The 18,651-nt window shown below is 47.4% G+C and overlaps 1 protein-coding gene across 3 annotated transcripts; it reads left to right on the top strand.

Annotated features, from left to right (window-relative positions):
* Window positions 1-274: 274 nt before the first annotated feature.
* On the top strand, window positions 275-17,462 carry capn3a (calpain 3a, (p94); the record flags this gene model as incomplete). 3 transcript variants are annotated; one of them, XM_080012201.1, is made up of 21 exons in its annotated part: window positions 275-526; window positions 990-1,059; window positions 2,567-2,685; window positions 4,218-4,351; window positions 4,438-4,606; window positions 4,715-4,798; window positions 4,914-5,008; window positions 5,413-5,490; window positions 7,969-8,129; window positions 9,114-9,283; window positions 9,558-9,569; window positions 10,024-10,232; window positions 11,905-11,941; window positions 12,450-12,527; window positions 12,693-12,750; window positions 14,273-14,337; window positions 14,580-14,648; window positions 14,775-14,853; window positions 15,326-15,442; window positions 16,745-16,803; window positions 17,373-17,462. In XM_080012201.1, the coding sequence occupies 21 exons, from the start codon at window positions 275-277 to the stop codon at window positions 17,397-17,399; spliced, it is 2,142 nt and encodes a 713-aa protein (XP_079868327.1). In that variant the 3' UTR covers window positions 17,400-17,462. The 3 variants fall into 3 exon arrangements, with proteins under 3 accessions (XP_079868327.1, XP_079868326.1, XP_079868325.1); XM_080012200.1 differs by having other exon boundaries at window positions 12,450-12,548; XM_080012199.1 differs by having other exon boundaries at window positions 12,450-12,569.
* Window positions 17,463-18,651: the final 1,189 nt, after the last annotated feature.

Raw genomic sequence — 18,651 nt, 5'->3', positions numbered from 1 at the left:
TGAGCGAGTGTGTGTGTGTGTGTGTGCGTCTGTGTGCGCGTGTGTGTGTGCGCTCATGCCAACGCACCAGTGAATGCATGTGGAGTGTATGACTCTTTCACACCTGCGTCCGCTCCATAACCGAGGGGAGGGGGCGTCACTCCAACAAAGAGCCAATCAGAGATCAGCTGTTTGGATTTATGCCAGGGCTTCTAGGCGGTGTTGTAAGACTTCACTACAAGTGGCCAAGCCTTGTTTTCAAAAAAAAAACCAAACATAAGTCAGCTGAGACGCAATGCCCTACACACCGTCCGGCTTTTTCTGCGACCGCCTCATCCGGGAGCGGGAGCGCAGGGACGGGGAAGGGTCCCTGAGCAAGCCCCTGCGCTTCAGCGGCCAGGACTTCAGCGCCCTGAAGCAGGAGTGTCTCCAGAAGAAGACGCCCTTCGAGGATGACACCTTCCCGGCCACCGTGGAGTCGCTGGGCTACAAGGAGCTGGGCCACAAGTCCAACAAGGTCAAGAACATCGTCTGGAAGAGGCCCAAGGTAGGAGCGGGATTGACGCGGGGGCGAGGCGGGATGCCGCCCGCGCCGGAAAAAAAACACCCTTCGGTGGAATTTCAGTGATTCCGACGAAGGGATTATTTCTCCGGGCTGAGAACTCGCGAGAGCTTCTCATCCTCGATGCGATTATTGTCTTGTGCCTGGAGATGTAGACGGCCGCCAGAGGCCTTCATTTGGGGATTAAAGTACTCTTCGCCGGTCCTACAAGGACGGCCTGGAGTCATGCTGTGTCTTCGCCACCGAGTGTCAGAAGGACGATAGCTGGTTAGAAAAAAGCCTCCAAAATGTAAATGTTTCCTCTTTGCTTGGCTGAAAGACTCCTAGAGCATGGACTCATATGAGGACTCATGTGGCGACGCATACCGATGAGGGATGTCAGGTTTTACACGAAAAGTTCCTTCACGGCCGTTTCCTAAAACAATGCCGTTTATGACTTTGTCTGCAGGAGATCTGTGAGAACCCTCAGTTCATTGTGGGCGGAGCCAGCAGGACAGACATCTGCCAGGGAGACCTGGGTAAACTAACGTTTTGTTTATTCGTGGTTTTATCCCGATGATTAACCGGTGTGTCATTGTGCTGCGTCGGCCGTGTGACCGTCAACGTTTCCATTTCATGTCGAGTCTAAATTTTTGTGTCGGCTGCGAAGTGATCTGACCTCTGACCCCAACACTTTGACCCTGACACTAGTTGGAACGAACTAGAGAGCAACACCATCACAGGGACGCCTCTTTAATTCCATAAATGAAATAACCTTCACTCTTCAGTCGGCAACAGGGCCAAATTTGAGAGTTTTCCTGGCCATTTGGGGATTTCAACATCAATGGTAATCAATCAAATCAAAAAAATCTAATGTTTTTACATCGGGGTTCCCAGACCGGGGCGTGAGCGCAGGGCTCACGGGAACACAAACATCCAACAATTCCCCCGCACGCGGCCTCTCTCCGCTCGCAGCGTTTCTCCCCGGATTGTGCTTACTCTTTGGAAGGGAATCCTACCGGCAGCACTTCTCATTGTCCCGCTCCGGCCGCGAATAAAGGAGAGGCAGACAAAGCTCAGGGCCGTCGCTGCAGCGCCCGACTCATTTGGAGAGGAAAACACAAAAATAAATGATATTGTTTTACTGTTGCACACACACACACACACACACACCTGGAGGGAAAACATGCACGTCAGCACTCGCAGGTGCTCTCGTTCCTCAACGAAACCACAACAGACCGTTTCTGCCTTTCGCCGCTGCGCTCGTCAAACACAAGGAGCGCGGCCGTCGAGAAACGCGACGGCCGTGCTCCTTGTCCCGCGGCCCGGTTGTGTTTTTATTCTTTCGACGGCCAGATCAAATTGTTTTTATCACGTGAAGACAGTCGACCTACAGTCGTTTGGACAGAACATCCCATAATGATCATGATGGCATGATCCACTACAGACATCCTACCGCGCATGCTTCAGTGGACCAAAAAAGCAGAAAATCGATTTGCTTTTATATGTATATATAAATATATAAATGACTGATACGTTATTCCACGACACATCATTTTGCATTAGGAGACATCCAAACTGATTTTGTAAAAGGAAGGAAATTAATCAAGTCATCGCGGTCCCATCCCACTCAGGCGGACGGTATTTACACACGGAGCAAGAGTTGATGCTCCCGTTGTGTTGAAAGATTCATTCATTCATTGCATGAGGTCAGTCAACAGAGGAGGAACCAAAGGGATGAATATCCAGACCAGCCCATCATATCCCCTCAAATCAGTTATTGTAGCCTCGCTGTCATCCGCTGTGCTTGTTATCAAATATAAATGATAAACGTTTTCATGGGAGTCAACCGGGTTTTATTTCGCGTAGCACTTCCGTCCTGGAAGGAGGATCCCTCGCCCGGGTCCCTTCTCGGGGTTTCTTCCCGGGTGGAGGTCAAGAGCGTGACGTTTTTACTTCCGTGAAATGTGAAGCTGGCGCGGGGTTTTTTTGCGCTGTTCTGTGCTGACGGACCGTACCAATAACCTTGGAGGCGTTGCTCCGTAGGGGACTGCTGGCTGCTGGCCGCCATCGCCTGCCTCACGCTGAACGAGAAGCTCCTGTACCGCGTCGTCCCCCAGGACCAGAGCTTCTCCGAGGGCTACGGCGGCATCTTCCACTTCCAGGTCTCGAAACCGCACCACCCCCACCTCCACACACACCTCCCTTCTGAGGCTTTTCTTTTCCTTTTCCAAAGCGTTGCATTCAAGCTCCGGCACGTGGGAACGGGTCCTCGTGTGGCTTCCGTGGAGCCTGGCAGGCCTCGGAAGCAACTGTAAAAGTGTTTTTAAGTATGAATGTTTATTTTGCCCAGGATCTTAGGAGACCGTGGGAGCCAATAACTTAATTTTTATAAAGAAAGAACTTAGTTACTGTAGTAACTTACAGGCATGGATACAGTTTGTAAACAATTTTTATACGTATGTATTTATCTGTACTGAAATATCCCATCTATATTTACACCGATCAGCCACAACATTAAACCAGTGACAGGTGAAATGAATAACATTGATCATCTGGTTCCAATGGCACCTGTCAAGGGATGGTGTGTATGTATATATATATATATATATATATATATATATATATACACTTTTAGATATGATTATTATATATTTATATATTTATACTGTTATATATTATTATTATATGAGGCAGCAAGTGAAGAGTCAGTTGTTGAAGTTGATGTGTTGAAGCAGCGTAAGGATCTGAGCCACTTTGACAAGGAGCACATTGTGATGCTGGACGACTGGGTCAGAGCATCTCCACAAGCACAGGTCTTGTTCCCGCTATGCAGTGGTTACTACCGACCAAAAGAGGTCCAAGGAAGGACGACCGGTGAAGCAGCGACAGGACCATGGGGCCCAAGGCTCATTGATACACATGGGGAGTGAAGTCTAGCCCGTCTGGTTCGATCCCAGACAAGAACTACTGTAGCACAAAGTGTTGAAAAGGTGAATGTTGCTATGATAGAAAGGTGTAGAACACACAGTGCATCACAGCTTGCTGCGTATGGGAGCGCTCACAGTGTCCATGCTGACCCCTGTCCACCACCCAAAGCACCTACAATGGACATGTGAGCATCACAACTAAACCATGGAGCAATGGAAGAAGGTGGAGGTCTGATGAATCACGTTTTCTTCGACATCATCTGGATGGTTGGGGTTAGGGTCCGATCCGATGGAGCAACCGTGGGATGTGCTGGAACAACAAGCCCGACCCATGGGGGCCCCACCTCACAACCTCCAGGACTTAAAGGATCTGCTGCTAACGTCTTGGTGCCAGACACCACAGGACACCTTCAGAGTCTGGTGGAGTCCATGCCTCCACGGGTCACAGCTGTTTTGGGGACATTAGGGGAGCTACACAATATGAGTTGTTATTAGTGGTGCTTTTAATGTTGTGCTGATCTGTGTATATTTATACCAAAAAAACTAATGACTATAGCAACCATACTGCAATTCATTTTTAATTCACCTTGTGTATTAGAACCACATTTTGTATATTCTGTATACTTTTATATATTTGTTTCTCTTTTGAATATTAAAAATAATTAAGATAATCAATATTGTTATAACATTAAAAGCTATAAAGAGATTTGTTTAAATTAAAATGTGTTTTGTTTCATAACAATTGTTTTTTGTTTCCTTCCGTCCAGTTCTGGCGCTATGGCGACTGGGTGGACGTCGTCATCGACGACCGCATCCCCACCTTCAACAACCAGCTGGTGTTCACCAAGTCGGCCGAGAGGAACGAGTTCTGGAGCGCGCTGCTGGAGAAGGCCTACGCCAAGTGGGTGACGTAGCAAAACGCTTCTCGCTGTCGCCCCCCGCCCCACCCCGCCCCCATAAACCCCACCTGTCTCGCTCTCGCCGCAGGCTGCACGGCTCCTACGAGGCCCTGAAGGGCGGGAACACAACCGAGGCCATGGAGGACTTCACCGGCGGGGTGACGGAGTTCTACGAGATGAAGGAGGCGCCCAAGGAGCTCTACAAGATCATGAAGAAAGCCCTGGAGCGAGGCTCCCTCATGGGCTGCTCCATCGACGTGAGTCAGCGGCTCCTGGGGGCCCCCCTGCTCGTGGTTTCGCAGGTGACAAACTGTTGAGCTCCTTTTCATCCTGTCGACGTTTCTGTTTGTCTTGCGCGTCTCCAGTCCCTGGTTCCCGCTCGCTTTGAGACTCGCACCGTGACGGGACTGGTGAAGGGCCACGCCTACTCCGTGACGGCGGTGGAGGAGGTGAGGGCAGAGAAACGGATGCGGAGTGGATCCCGTTCTTACCACAATCTTATCATCACTTTATTCAGTCCGCCCCCTAGTCATTTCACACCTTTTTCTTTTTGCGGTTCCCCAGTGCAAACACTCTCAGCACAAGGAATCCAAAGTGCGTCTGGTGCGCCTGAGGAACCCGTGGGGTCAGGTGGAGTGGAACGGCTCCTGGAGCGACAAGTACGTGACCGTCAAGCACCATCACCTTAACTCGTAATTCTTTATTTAATAGACTCGATTAGTGATATTAGGGGGACTTTTATTTTGAAGTAGACAGAAGGTGACCCTTTTTTTTTGACAGAGGCCCAATTATCACAGACTATATGTGGGTGAATATTTAATAGCCAAGTTCTTCGATGCAAAAAAAGTTCCTTTCTGAGCCCCCAAAAAACTGTTTAACTCTGTTCAAGTGGCGACCCTGCTTTGTACGTTTACTGTGATATTGGATTGACATCAAGAGCCGGAGGGAAGTTCTGCCGGAAAGCTGGAACGTTTGGTTCAGTTTGAACATGAAGACACACAGTAATACCCCTCCACCAGTAGAAACAGAATTTGTCACCGTGCTTTCCCTCGCGCTCCGTCAGCTCTAAGGAGTGGGCGTCTCTGTCCAAGGTGGAAAAGGAGAAGCTGCAGCATCAGAACGCCGAGGACGGAGAGTTCTGGTGAGTTTGTATTTTATTAAGGAATGTGAACTGAAATAAAAACGCCTCGATTCTTAAAATGGTGAAGAGGTAATCTACTGTGCACTCGTTCAATGGAGGGAAACCACAACATTTTGTAAAGTTATTTGTACTTTTTCATTATCATTGGGGGTCCAGCCCACGTTGTTATTGTTCAGGAAAAAAACCTCAGAATTTTGAACCCTAAAACGATCTGGAACACCGACTTCGGCAGAACACACGGTTGACGTCTTGTTTAAACCGCGCTGTCACGCCAACCTCGTGGTTGAAGTTTCATCCAAATCGAGATGTTAGTGAAAAAACTAATTTTGAGCGTTTTTAACACTGACGAGCCAGTACGCCTGATGCCAAAATATGTCCAACCCGGGTAAAACTATCGGAAACACATTCTTCAGCATAGGCTACGAACACGGTTGAGGTGTCGTTCAAACCGCTATGTCACAAGGATCTTGTGGTTTGTTTTCATCCAAAAGGATCCACATACGGAGCAGATATTCATGAAAAACCAAACAACTCTGATCCCAAATATTCAGTTGGTCTTGGTTAACTGACACGTCACATGTCTGGTTCTAAAATGAAGGAGATGATATTTACAGTAAGACGCTTTATGACGTCATCACATATTAACTATAAATGATATTTACAGTAGGATGCTTTATGACGTCATCACATTATTTACTATAAATGATATTTACAGTAAGACGCTTTATGACGTCATCACATTGTTTACTAAAAATGATATTTACAGTAGGATGCTTTATGACGTCATCACATTATTTACTATAAATGATATTTACAGTAAGACGCTTTATGACGTCATCACATTATTTACTAAAAATGATATTTACAGTAGGATGCTTTATGACGTCATCACATTATTCACTATAAATGATATTTACAGTAAGACGCTTTATGACGTCATCACATATTAACTATACATTATATTTACAGTAGGATGCTTTATGACATCATCACATTATTTACTATAAACGTTATTTACAGTAGGACGCTTTATGACGTCATCACATATTAACTATAAACTATATTTACAGTAAGACGCTTTATGACGTCATCAAATTATTTACTATAAATTATATTTACTGTAAAACGTTTTCCGACATCGTCATATTATTTACTATAAATGTGCAGGTTCTGATTGAGAATGTCCAGTTGGGCCGTGTCCAGTGTGCAGCGTGGACTCTGTCACTCTGTAGTGTTTACACGTTACCAAACTATGGATTTATGTGTATATTTATATAACTTCTTACCTGGTAGATGTCTGTCGATCTGTCAGATTGATATTTTAAATCCGTGCTCCGCATTACTTTGCTGGATTAATGAAAAATATAATAAATAATAATCCTTAAAACGTCGTCACCCCGTCCAGTTGAGACCACTGAAATGTGCGCCTGAGTGACGCGTTCAAGATCCAGCGAGGCGTCGCAAAAATAGAATTTGTGCAATAGTAATTACTCACAGAAGTACCACAACGTTTTTCATATTTCATGGAAACGTAACTTCCTGAAAATGTAATTAAAGGAAAAAACTCGGCTAATAACTGATGCCACCAAACAGCACCAAACGCCACCAAATGGCACCAAACAGCCACCAAACAGCCACCAAACAGCCACCCGTCACTGAGAGTGCAGCTCTATTTCCACAGACAACACAGTGAGTTATAACAATGAGAGGTTCTGCTTTACAGGCAAACATGGAAGGTCGTTGTAAAGGCAGGAGGGTTGTGCTGTGTAGACCGTGCAGTGGTTGCTCCTCCAGACGAGCAAACAGTAGACGACAGACCGGGGGGAGCCCATGCTGTGTTCAAAGTAAACTCTGAAAATTGTGCTGAGTTTCAGAGAACCCGGGAAACTGTAAAGCACCACTAAACTGGACCCCGTGTTTCACTGCCTGCAGCTATATTTATTATTATTATTATTATTATTATTATTATTATTATTATTATTATCATTATACTATTATGTTATTTGTTTTTCTTTAAAGTGAAGTAGTATAGTATGAGAAAGAAAAGTATTAGTGCTAAAAATTTGTATTGAGCATTTTCAATTCCAAATGAAGGATACATTTATATCATTACTAAAAAAAAATCTAAATACTTCTTATTGACAATGATTGAAAATAGATTTTATTTTTGACAAAGTGACTACATGGAATGATATTGTCTTTTTTCAGGTCAATACCTCTTTTGATATCATGTATAATATTGAAATATGGAATAATGTAATATTAATATATGTTGAATGATCTGATATCTCCAGAAGAGGTGGATGGTGTCTACTCTCCCTCTACTCTATTGGGATGATGAGGGAATCCAAAGATTTTACCTCAATAACTTGATGTAAAATATATGACATCATTTGATTATTTTAAGTCGTCAATCGATTAATCGATTAATGTGACTGTGTTGATGGTGAGCACATCTCTCCACTACTTCCCGTCCAGGATGTCCTTCGAGGACTTCAAGAAGAACTACACCAAGATCGAGATCTGCAACCTAACGCCTGACGCCCTGGAAGACGACAAGATCCACAAGTGGACGGTGTCGGTGAATGAGGGACGCTGGGTGAGGGGCTGCTCCGCCGGGGGCTGCAGGAACTACCCAGGTACCGGGAAAAAAATACATAAAAAGTTTTAAAAGTGGTGTAGCCTTCAATTAGAGCCTGCTGTTCAGTGCGATTCGTCCGTCAAAACAAAAATTGGTGAACTGCTAAATAAAGCTGAAACAATTATTCGATTAGTTGCCAACTATTAAATTAATCGCCGACTGTTTTGATTATCGATTAATCGTTTTGAACCATTTTATAAGAAGAAATTTTCCAAATTCTCTGATTCCAGCTTCTTCAATGTGAATATTTTCTTGTTTCTTTAGTCCTGTATGACACAAACTGAATATCTTTGGGTTGCGGACAAATCAAGAAATGGCCTTGGGCTTTGGGAGACAGTGGATCAACATTTTTCAGCATTTTCTGACATTTAATGGGAAAAACAACTAATCGATTAATCGAGAAAATAATCCACAGATGAATCTTCATTTAAGATAGCCGTTAGTTGCAGCTCCACGGCTACACCTTCAATAGACCATGTGTAGGCTTATACTGTTTTTCCTCATTTTGTACTATCCGCCTTTGAGCGAAAGTGTAGAATAACGGTAAAATAATAATGGTAAAATAATTAAGGCCCTAGCCTCTTAACCCACATTTAAATCTGTTGACACTGAAATATAATTTGGCTTTAGATGCTTAAAAAATTAAACAATCTAACGGACAAAGTTTGACATGACAGTAACTTCCATTTGGCCTAAAACCAATCAGAAGGACTAACATATCATTGGCTTAAGAGCTCTGGGTCGTAACTATTCAACCATCACAGACGTAACTTTTCTGCCACCATAAAAAATCTTATTCTGACAAAATGCAACACACCCAGTAGTTCCGCTCTTCGTCCAGCTGAAGGCCTCGGACCAGGGAGCGTCGTCAAATGATCCTTTACATTCTGTAAAGGAAACTGAGTCCGCAAAGATAAGTGTCGGTTTGACGACGTTTCGATGTAAATACACGATGCAGTGACTGCTTGGGCGTTCCGTGCAGACACGTTCTGGACCAACCCTCAGTACCGTCTCCGCCTCCTGGAGGAGGACGACGACCCAGAGGACAACGAGGTGGCCTGCACCTTCGTGGTGGCGCTGATGCAGAAGAACCGGAGGAAAGAACGCAAGATGGGGGCCAACCTGTTCACCATCGGGTTTGCCATTTATGAGGTGAGGTCACCTGGAGTCGAATTCACCACAAAAATATAGATACTGTATATAAACTAGTAATTATCATAAAAATGAAGTGATTGATTTATTCTTGTATAATTCAATGTGTTCCACTTCTGACAAATAAGTATAATCAGTAACCTTAATGATGCATACGTGCATGGCCAAGAAATAATTACAATGATGTAAAATCATCCCATTGCATCCTAGAAACAGCATAGTTCAATTCTACAACCACATCATTCAACTAATGTTGTTTTTTCTCTACCCATAGGTTCCAAAGGAGGTAAGGAAGGGTAAAGGACCCTCTGGCAGCAGAGCATCATTATTCTTCTTGCCTGCATTTCTTACTTTCTTTTTATATATATATATGTGTGTGTGTGTGTGTGTGTGTGTGTGTGTGTGTGTGTGTTGTATGGACATTGTTTATATATTGTTTTTTGTTATTTCAGGTTAGTAACTTATTTTGATATTGTGTATAATATTCCAATATTAATATGTATGTATGATAATAGTGAAATGAAAAATATAATATTATATATTTTATAATATTATTGATAAATATGGAAAAAAAATATATATATATATAAAATAAAATAAAATATCAAATTATATTAATCATATCCAATCAATGTAATATATTTTTTATTCTAATAATCATTACCCATTTGATCCGTTCGATAATATCACTGATTTCCCACCAAAACCCTCAACGTTTGGTACCCTCCTCTCGGCTGCAGATGCACGGCAACAAGCAGCACATGCAGAAGGACTTCTTCCTGTTCAACTCGTCCAAGGCTCGCTGCAAGTCCTACATCAACCTGCGCGAGGTGACGCAGCGCTTCCGCCTGAGCCCCGGGGAGTACGTCATCGTGCCCTCCACCTACGAGCCGCACCAGGAGGGCGAGTTCATCCTGCGGGTCTTCTCTGAAAAGAGGAACACCTCAGAGTGAGTGGGCGAGGGAGCGCCGGGCGCTGCGCGTGGCGCCGAGGGAAACGAGACGCTTGACAGTCTAGAATCACATGTATGACAGGATGTGATGTATTACAGTACGGTTACACTTGTGTTTCATAATCAGATATTTGTTCCATGCGATCCATGTGTTGGTGTTTATTTGTAGGGCTGGGCATCATCAGACCATGACTCGGTGGTACCGGGCGGTTAATACTAATTCCTGGTATGAGTAAAATTATTTAACACATGAAAAGGAGCCAACGTTAACGTCAAGTGTTGCTCTTCCATTTAGAATTCCCACCGGTGTCAATCGTAAATGAATGGAGTGATGTTGTGATTCTGGAGGTAAAATCAGACGGAATCCAACGTTATTCATCGGAAAGGGCCTCAAGGCTTCAAAATCTACGAATTGTTGAGGTGGAAGTGTTGTTTTTTAAAAACGACATCCAATTGGATCAAAATCTGCCAATAAGCGGAAACACATTTCCAACATCATGGATTTATAACAGAGCAGCAGTGAATTATCTTTACTAATTCTAACACCCACCGATGCAGATGATTCCCAGCTCTACATGATAAACTTGTGTAGTTTAGCTCTGACTGGTGTGTGTGTGTGTGTGTGTGTGTGTGTGTGTGTGTGTGTGTGTGTGTGTGTGTGTGTGTGTGTGTGTGTGTGTGTGTGTGTGTGTGTGTGTGTGTGTGTGTGTGTGTGTGTGTGTGCGCGCGCGCGCGCGTGTGCTTGTGTGTGTGCGTGTGCGTGCGTCATGGGGGAGGGGTCTGTCTGTTTATGGGATTGCTTGGGGGATTGTGGTGGGATGAAAAAAAAAAAAAGCACCAAGGACAAACAATTTTAACGGCGATTTGATTTGTAGAGCTGGAAGAAATCGACCCCAGTTCGAAGCTGTTATGGAATCTTTTTTAGGACAAGCGGATACAGATATGGGCACGCTCCGGTAAACATTTCCTTTCAGTATACTTAAACCCACCTCCCCCACCACCACCACCACCACCACACACACATTGTCCGAAACAACGTCAGCCCCCGCCCCCGCCCCCGCTCTGGATGGAGGACAGGGCGGCCTCTCGTCTGCGGGAGCGGAAGCGGAGAAGCGGCGAAAGGCGTGAAAACCGCCCGGCGACAGATTCCAAAACAGCCAAAGCCACTCGGATGATACAGATAAACTTGTAGTTCCGTGAGCAAACCCCCGAGCCCACCGAGCCGGAGCCGCAGGGCCCCCTCGCCTCCCGACAAACTATTCCAAGAGGTGGAGCCCCCTGCAAATCAAGACGGACAAAAGCAAAAGAAGAGGAAAAAGAGTGAAACTGAGTTTCGAAAGGAAGGAAACAACAGGTGGTACTAAACTAACCCAATTTTATTCACAGCGAGCCATGAGAGGGTAAGAGTTTGTGGTATGATTCTTGCAATTTAAGTCATTGATATGGGAATGGGACCATAAGACCTTCAAACCGTATAGTCGCTGAGTTCGGCAAATTGCGCGGGGACGACTCGTCCGCTGTCAAATCCATTCAAGTTCTGGTTAAATTCTCTATTGGTCACGTGTTGCTTGGCGGTCGGCTGCCAGCGCCGCGGTCTTATGGTCCAAATGAACTTGTCGGCCGTGTTGGTGTCCACCGTGGTGACTGCTGTCCGTTGGTTTCCACCCAGGGAGATAGAGAACAGGATCGAGGCCGACCATCCAGTGGTGAGTTTCCTCTCGCCACGCCCGAGAGACGCTTCCTAAATACTCTGCTTTGGTTTTTTGCCGTCTGTCTGGCTGCCCGACGGGGCCGAGGCCCTTTCGAAAAAGGGAGCCCGTTTTGCGGTTTGACCCCTCGGTCGCCGAGGAGTTCCCTTTTGCGACTTCCTCCAAAAGAAACGACTGATTCCCTACAGCGGACTGATTTGACCCCGCCACAAGGACGGAGCGGCCGCCCCCGCGCGCCGCTGCTCGCGCGCCGCCGTCTGCGCGCCGCGCCGACTAGACCTCGCGTTCATTTGCCGCCAAACGGGCTTTCGGCTCCGCACCAAAAAAAACCAAAACAAAACATAGTGAATGGCCCGGAAGCGCGACAAACAGTGTAAAAGTGTTGCTCCAAGCGCTCCGATGCGCCTCTCAGACACTCTCTCTCTCTCTCTCTCTCTCTCTCTCTCTCCCCTCCCTCCCCCCACCATCCCTCCCCCTCCCTCCCTGTTCTGCGGCGGCGTCTCAGCCGGCCCCGGCCTCGGCGGGGGAGGAGAGCGAGGAGGACCAGCAGTTCCGGACCATTTTTCAGGAGATAGCCGGAGATGTGAGTGGCGGGGGGGGGGGGGTCGCCCGCGAGGCCTTAAGCGTTCAGGCCCACGCTGGCTTCTGAGCCGAGGCGCGTCCGTCCGCGCGGGGACGGGGATGTTTGACGTGCAGATTGACGGCAGCGTCTCCTCCCGCTCTCTCTCTCTCTCTGTCCGTCTCGCAGGAAATGGAAATCACAGCCAACGAACTGAAGAACGTCCTCAACAGAGTCGTGTCCAAACGTGAGTCGACCTTTCCTCTTTAAACGACGGAGAATGGATTTACATCAACAAAACAACTTGCGGGTACCGAGCGTAGGGCAGCGGCTCTCAACGTGGGGTCCAGGGACCCCCCAAGGGTTCCTCCAAGAGGTTCCAGGGGGTCCCCAGCAAGATGAACATATTGTTGAACATATATAGCAGATACGTAGATTGATGAATAGATAGATAGAAGAGAGACAGACAGGTAGGTAGACAGACAGGTAGGCAGACAGACAGGCAGATAGATAGGCAGACAGACAGGCAGACAGGCAGACACTCACTTCAGCATGGCTCTGTGCTCGTCGTGCCAGGCCTGGATGCGCTCCTCCCACTGCTCCTTAGACAGGTGGTGTTGGTCCGGTACTCTACGTCGCGACGCATTTCGGTGGAACGGGAAACGCTGCGTGGATCCACACGCAGTGCGGCGAATTCGCAAAGGGATTGCGCGGCTTTTTTGCGGCCACTAAAACCGGTGCAAATGAGGGAAAGAGCGAGCGTCTAATTCACGAAGCGCCGCAAAAGCTGCTGGTAACTGCGTGGAGACCAAAACATTTATTTAAAATGGGCAGCGCTGTGCGATTGTCTGCAGAGAGCTGGTGCAACTGAAGCACATTTAGAAGGGGTGTCACGCCCAGACTTTCCAGTGAGATGTGAATTATATTTTGACATTATTCCAATTATTACTTATTATTACTCTCAGGGCATCTGTAGGTAGCGATGCCTTGAACGGGGCAAAACAAAACTTAGCGTGGGACCTCGAGCTGCTGTGTTGGCTGGTGCAGGCGTGGCCGGTCTTGGCTGTGGCGGGGCCTGCTTGGAGGGGTGGCCTGGCTGCTGGTCTGCTAGATGGTCCTGGTGATGGCTGCTGGGCGGGGAAGCTAGCTGCCAGCCGTTACCTGTGGTGGTTGCTGCGCCTGCTTCTCCCCCGGTCCTCCGTCGGACCCCCTGGGTTCTGCTGCTGCCAGTCAGAAGAGGGTTGGTGCTGGGGCCGTCCGATGAACGGCTGGTGCCTCCAGGGCGTCGTCGGTTGGCTCCTCTGTGTCCCTTCCCCGTGCCAGAGAGTCCCTGTACAGGTGCCAGTGTGGCAGTTTCGCCACCACACGCCACCTAAATGCCGTTTTCAGGGCCCTTCGGCACAGAAGACAGGGGTTTGTGAACACCAGTTTATTGTAGAGAGTGGGCTCGCTGGAGTTGGACCAGGAGCAGATAGAACATGTCATGACAGGGCTCCTCCCCTGAGTGTGTGTGGGGATGGGGGTTTTACCTGTTGCTCTTTAGACCAATCATCGGGCAACAGGCATACAGCCACCCTGACCCAATCACCTAGATCCAGGTCAGGTGTGGCTGCCCACCACACCATCCCCACACCACAAACCTAAAAATGAACAAGAAAATATTCTGACAAGTCTCTCCCTCCATCTCTCTCTCTCTCCACCTCTCCCTCTCTTGCTCCCTCTCCCCCCTCCATCTTTCCTTCTCCATTTCTCTCTCTCTCTCTCTCCAGACAAGGACCTGAACACGGAGGGCTTCAGCCTGGAGAGCTGCAGGAGCATGATCGCCCTGATGGACGTATCCTTTGTATCGAGTGCATCAGGCGGGCGGTGCTGCTGCGAGGAGGCACCACCCGCAGAGACCCCCGCAGGGTCCATGACGGACATTGAGAACGCGGGGGGGCGGGGGTGGGAGTGGTGGGGTGGGGTGGGGGTGAGGGGTGGGGGAGGCGGGGCCTAGGGAACAGTTGTGATTGACGGGTGACTTTTGGAGTGGCTTGGTTGGATGACTGGTCGCTGGTCTTAACGCCGTCCGTTCAGATGGATGGAACCGGGCGCCTCAACCTCCAGGAGTTCAGGCATCTGTGGAACAAGATCAAGCAGTGGCAGGTTCGAAATCTGCAAACCCATCATCTCAGACCTGTGATATCAAAATGAACACTTTGTTCGGAGGGTTTCGCTCTGGTTGAGCACTTCCTGTTCTGGTTGATTTGTATGTGCTTCCTCCTCCTCCAGGGAATCTTCAAGCACTACAACTCAGACCAGTCCGGGAGCATCAACAGCTACGAGATGAGGAACGCCGTCAACGACGCAGGTAACCAGGGGTTCCCGCACCATTAGTTCAACCAAAGCTCTCAGAGTGTCTGCTGTGCACGAGAACGTTCCTTCCTCCAAACCCAGACGTAACAAGAACCGCTCATTGTTTTTATTCCGACGCTTTGCTTTTTTTGCGATCCGTTCAACAAAAAAGTGCGTAGGATCAGGTTTGATGGTAAAGTTGAGCTACCGCGGCTTCCAAGTCAAATCTGCAAGTTTCGCGAGTCCCGCCTTGGGTTCTCTTTGGCCCTTTTTTCTTTTTAAACCGGGATAGAACAAAATGAAGAGGAACGAGACATTCAGGTTGAACTTTGCAGGTTCTGTGACTGAGGCCCGATGGTGTTTTGGGTGGAAGGTGCTTGTGTCAGTTGGGTTGGGGCGACGCCGCGGACGGCGACGTTAAACCCTCCGGAACTGACGGTCTGACTGTCCTCGTCACTGTGCAGTCACGTGTCTTGTGTCCCGCTCAGGCTTCCGTCTCAACAACCAGCTGTATGACATCATCACCATGCGCTACGCCAACGAGAACATGAACATCGACTTCGACAGCTTCATCAGCTGCCTGGTGCGGCTGGAGGCCATGTTCAGTAAGTCTGGATGCCGACACGGTTGGGACTTGAGGATGTCTTGGTTTACAGGGATGGATCAGGGAATCGTGCTCGAAACACCGCGAAAATAGATGGAACTGAATTTTACTTTGTATATTCGTGTCGGATAGCAGGCCTATTATTCCTTTTTTTTATTACCTATTATTACCCAACGTTGTCTCTGAAGAGACGTGGCTGAGGTCTCGCTAGAACCGGGACGTTTCGGACGTCTTGTCGTTCGAGTTTGATCAATATCCTCCCGCATTTGAGGAAGAAAGTTGTAAAAAACTTTTTTTATTTCGTCAGTTTCGGGTGCAGGTCGCTTTGTGATCATCATCCGACGTTACATAAATCTAGGCTTCGTCCCTCGGAAGTCGTCCCCCCTTCCAGTCGCCTGCGAGCGCGAAACGGAGACAGACAGCTTGAGCCGGGGCTGCGTTTAAAAGAAACTTGGAAAACCGTAACTCGCGCTGCTTTTCACGAAACCCCGGAAACTAGAACGACAGCGTCCACACACCGTGTCATCCAGGAACGATGGCAATTCTTGAAACACCCTGTCTGTAACTTTTGCAACTTGTGCCTTTCACAGAACTCGGAAAACTGTAATACCTTCCTAAAACGACTAAACTGGACCTCCCTGTATTGCTGCCTGCAGCTATATTTTTCATTAGGGCTCCATCCCGTCGGCACTTTTCAGACTAAAAGTTGAGCGGTCGTGGGAACCGGGACGTCTCTGCTTCCAAGTTTCATCCACATCTGTTCACATACAGAGCAGAAAAAAGGATGAAACTTGACCAGAAATAGCGAAACCTTCTTGCATCACCGACAGGCCAAGGCTCTAGAGTTTCAGGTCAGGTGGTGCAGCGAGACGAGCTTGTGGAGCTTGAAGACACTTTGTGACATCATCATCCAGTTTTCTTTTTTTTTATACATGTGCAGGTTAGTCTTGGTTAGTTTTAGTAACATCAGTAGTAGTAGGTTATTGTTATTATTAGTAGTAGGTTATTATTGTTATTATTAGTGGTAGTGGTGACCTATTATTATGAGTAGTTGTAGTAGTAGTTGGTCATTAGGGGTCCAGCCAAAACCCACAGACATGGTTGAGGTCTTATTGGAACCGGGGTGTTTCAGACATCTTGTGGTTCAAGTTTGAGCCACATTTGGAGCAAGAATTAGTGAAAAACCGTTGCAGATTTACCGGAAGGTAGTAGTAGAAGTATTAGTAGTAGTATGTTGGAAGCGATGACCCAAACAGTAGTTGCCTCCATCCCGGCTCCAGCTCCTGTGCTTGTGTGTTTCCAGGGGCTTTCCAGGCCTTCGATCAGGACGGAGACGGCACAATCAGACTCAGTGTCCTGGAGGTAAGTTGATCACACGCTGGAAACGCCCTTTTTCAACCCGCTGCTTCCGTTACGCGTTTCCAGGCACAACCTCGCTTCGTGCTTTGCCGTTGAAAAGTGCGGCGCTCTGCTACGGCCCCCCCACTGTGCCGCCGCGCAGTCCAACGGGGAAAATGTAGAGTCTTGCTTTTTTGAGAGCGGTCAACATAAAGTCGCCCCACAGTTTTCCATGCGTTTTACCAAAGAAGGCAAAAATAACCTTGTCTTTTATTTGGGGTCTTTTTCTAAACTCTATTTGCACTCAAGTCTTAAGAGACACGAACAGACTTAAGCGTTGCTTCCTACAAGGCAACCTCCTGTAGCCGTCATTGCGCTCCGGAAGGGCTTCGGCCGCTGCAGAGAATAGTTTAAAGTAAAATGTTATGTCGCTGTTACTGACGCGCGATTTGATTACATGGGAAATTCCTTCGGGTGTCGCACGCCGCAAAGCGAGCGTCATACTCACGTGTGTGTGTGTGTGTGTGTGTGTGTGTGTGTGTGTGTGTGTGTTTGTGTGTGTGTGTGTGTGTGTGTCTTTGCCCCGTGCGCAGTGGCTCCAGTTGACCATGTACGCCTAGAGCGGCCACCTCCTCCCAGGTGAGCTCCACTCCGTACCAGGACCAGAACTGACAGCCTTTACCTCATTACCCACCTCACGCCTGGCGGTAGCCGTGTGCGCTCTCCACCGCACGCCAAAAAACAGGAACCTCGAAACCCCCCCCCCCCCCCCCCCGCCCCCAAAAAAACCCCACCACCTCTCATCTCTAACACTCCGCCCTGCTTCCTTCTTCCTTCGACCCCGCCCTCACATCTTTCTCGTACCTTCTGCAAGACTCATATGTTCATTTTTTTCCTCGCCGTTGTCCCGCTAGAATCGCTGAAATATCGGTCTCTGAGTCATCATGCTTTTTTTACGGGATTTATTTTATTCTCCTTTTTTTTTTAAATATACACACCATTCCCAAAACAGTTGTACCGCATTACTTTTCTCAGGCATCGAAACACACACACACACACCACCTCCTTTTTTTTTTTTTTTTTTTTCTTTCCCTGTCACGATACCTCGCAGCGCCGCCGGCTCTGTTGATCGGATTATCAATAAGTTATCAATCTCTGTAGTGCTCTCCTGTTTTCATTTCAATGAGTAAGATCTGCTTGGCCACCCCGCCCTCCCATCCTCCTGTCGTGTTACCTTTTCAACATTTAGAATTGGGTAAAAAAAAAAAAAAATCATACACTGTCTTGGTGCCGGCGTGCTCCCAGTAGAAGGCAGAAGACGAACTGCTTCGAGGACTTCCTGATACAGTCCAACCGCTAGGGGGGCGCTGAGGTGGACCGCGGATCTACCTGAGGAGTAGCGGGCGACTGTCCGTTGGAGCCCCGCCCCCGCCCCTGTTTAAAAACTCTTTGACAACTGTTCAGTCCACCAGTCTTCCAGCGCTGTGTATGGAGGGATGATTCCAGACCCTGCTGAGAAAGCGAGACGTCAGACCTGCAGGAAAACAAAAGCCCGAGGTTCTGAGATGGAGTTGTGAATAAGGCCAATGGGTTAAAAAAATTGGACTTCAGCTTTTTTGTTGGGTTTTTTTTTTTTTTCTTTTTCTTTCTTTCTATTGAAGCTTTGGTCAAATGAGTGTACTGCATTTTTAAATGATTTTAACCTAATAAATAATCATGTAGTTCTTGGATTGACTGCTTTAGCAGTAGTTTTGATCTTGAGCAGTACAGTGTGTCTCTTATTGTATGATAATCCATATTTGGGCTTATAATATCTGCCCTGATCCCAAACGACGGGGGCAAAAGAAATATGGCTCACTCCAACCAAACGAC

Source organism: Zeus faber (genome assembly GCF_960531495.2).
Source record: "Zeus faber genome assembly, chromosome: 13".
Classification (NCBI taxonomy): domain Eukaryota; kingdom Metazoa; phylum Chordata; class Actinopteri; order Zeiformes; family Zeidae; genus Zeus; species Zeus faber.
Note: the sequence above shows the minus strand (reverse complement) of the source record. Positions and strands in the feature narration are given on the sequence as shown.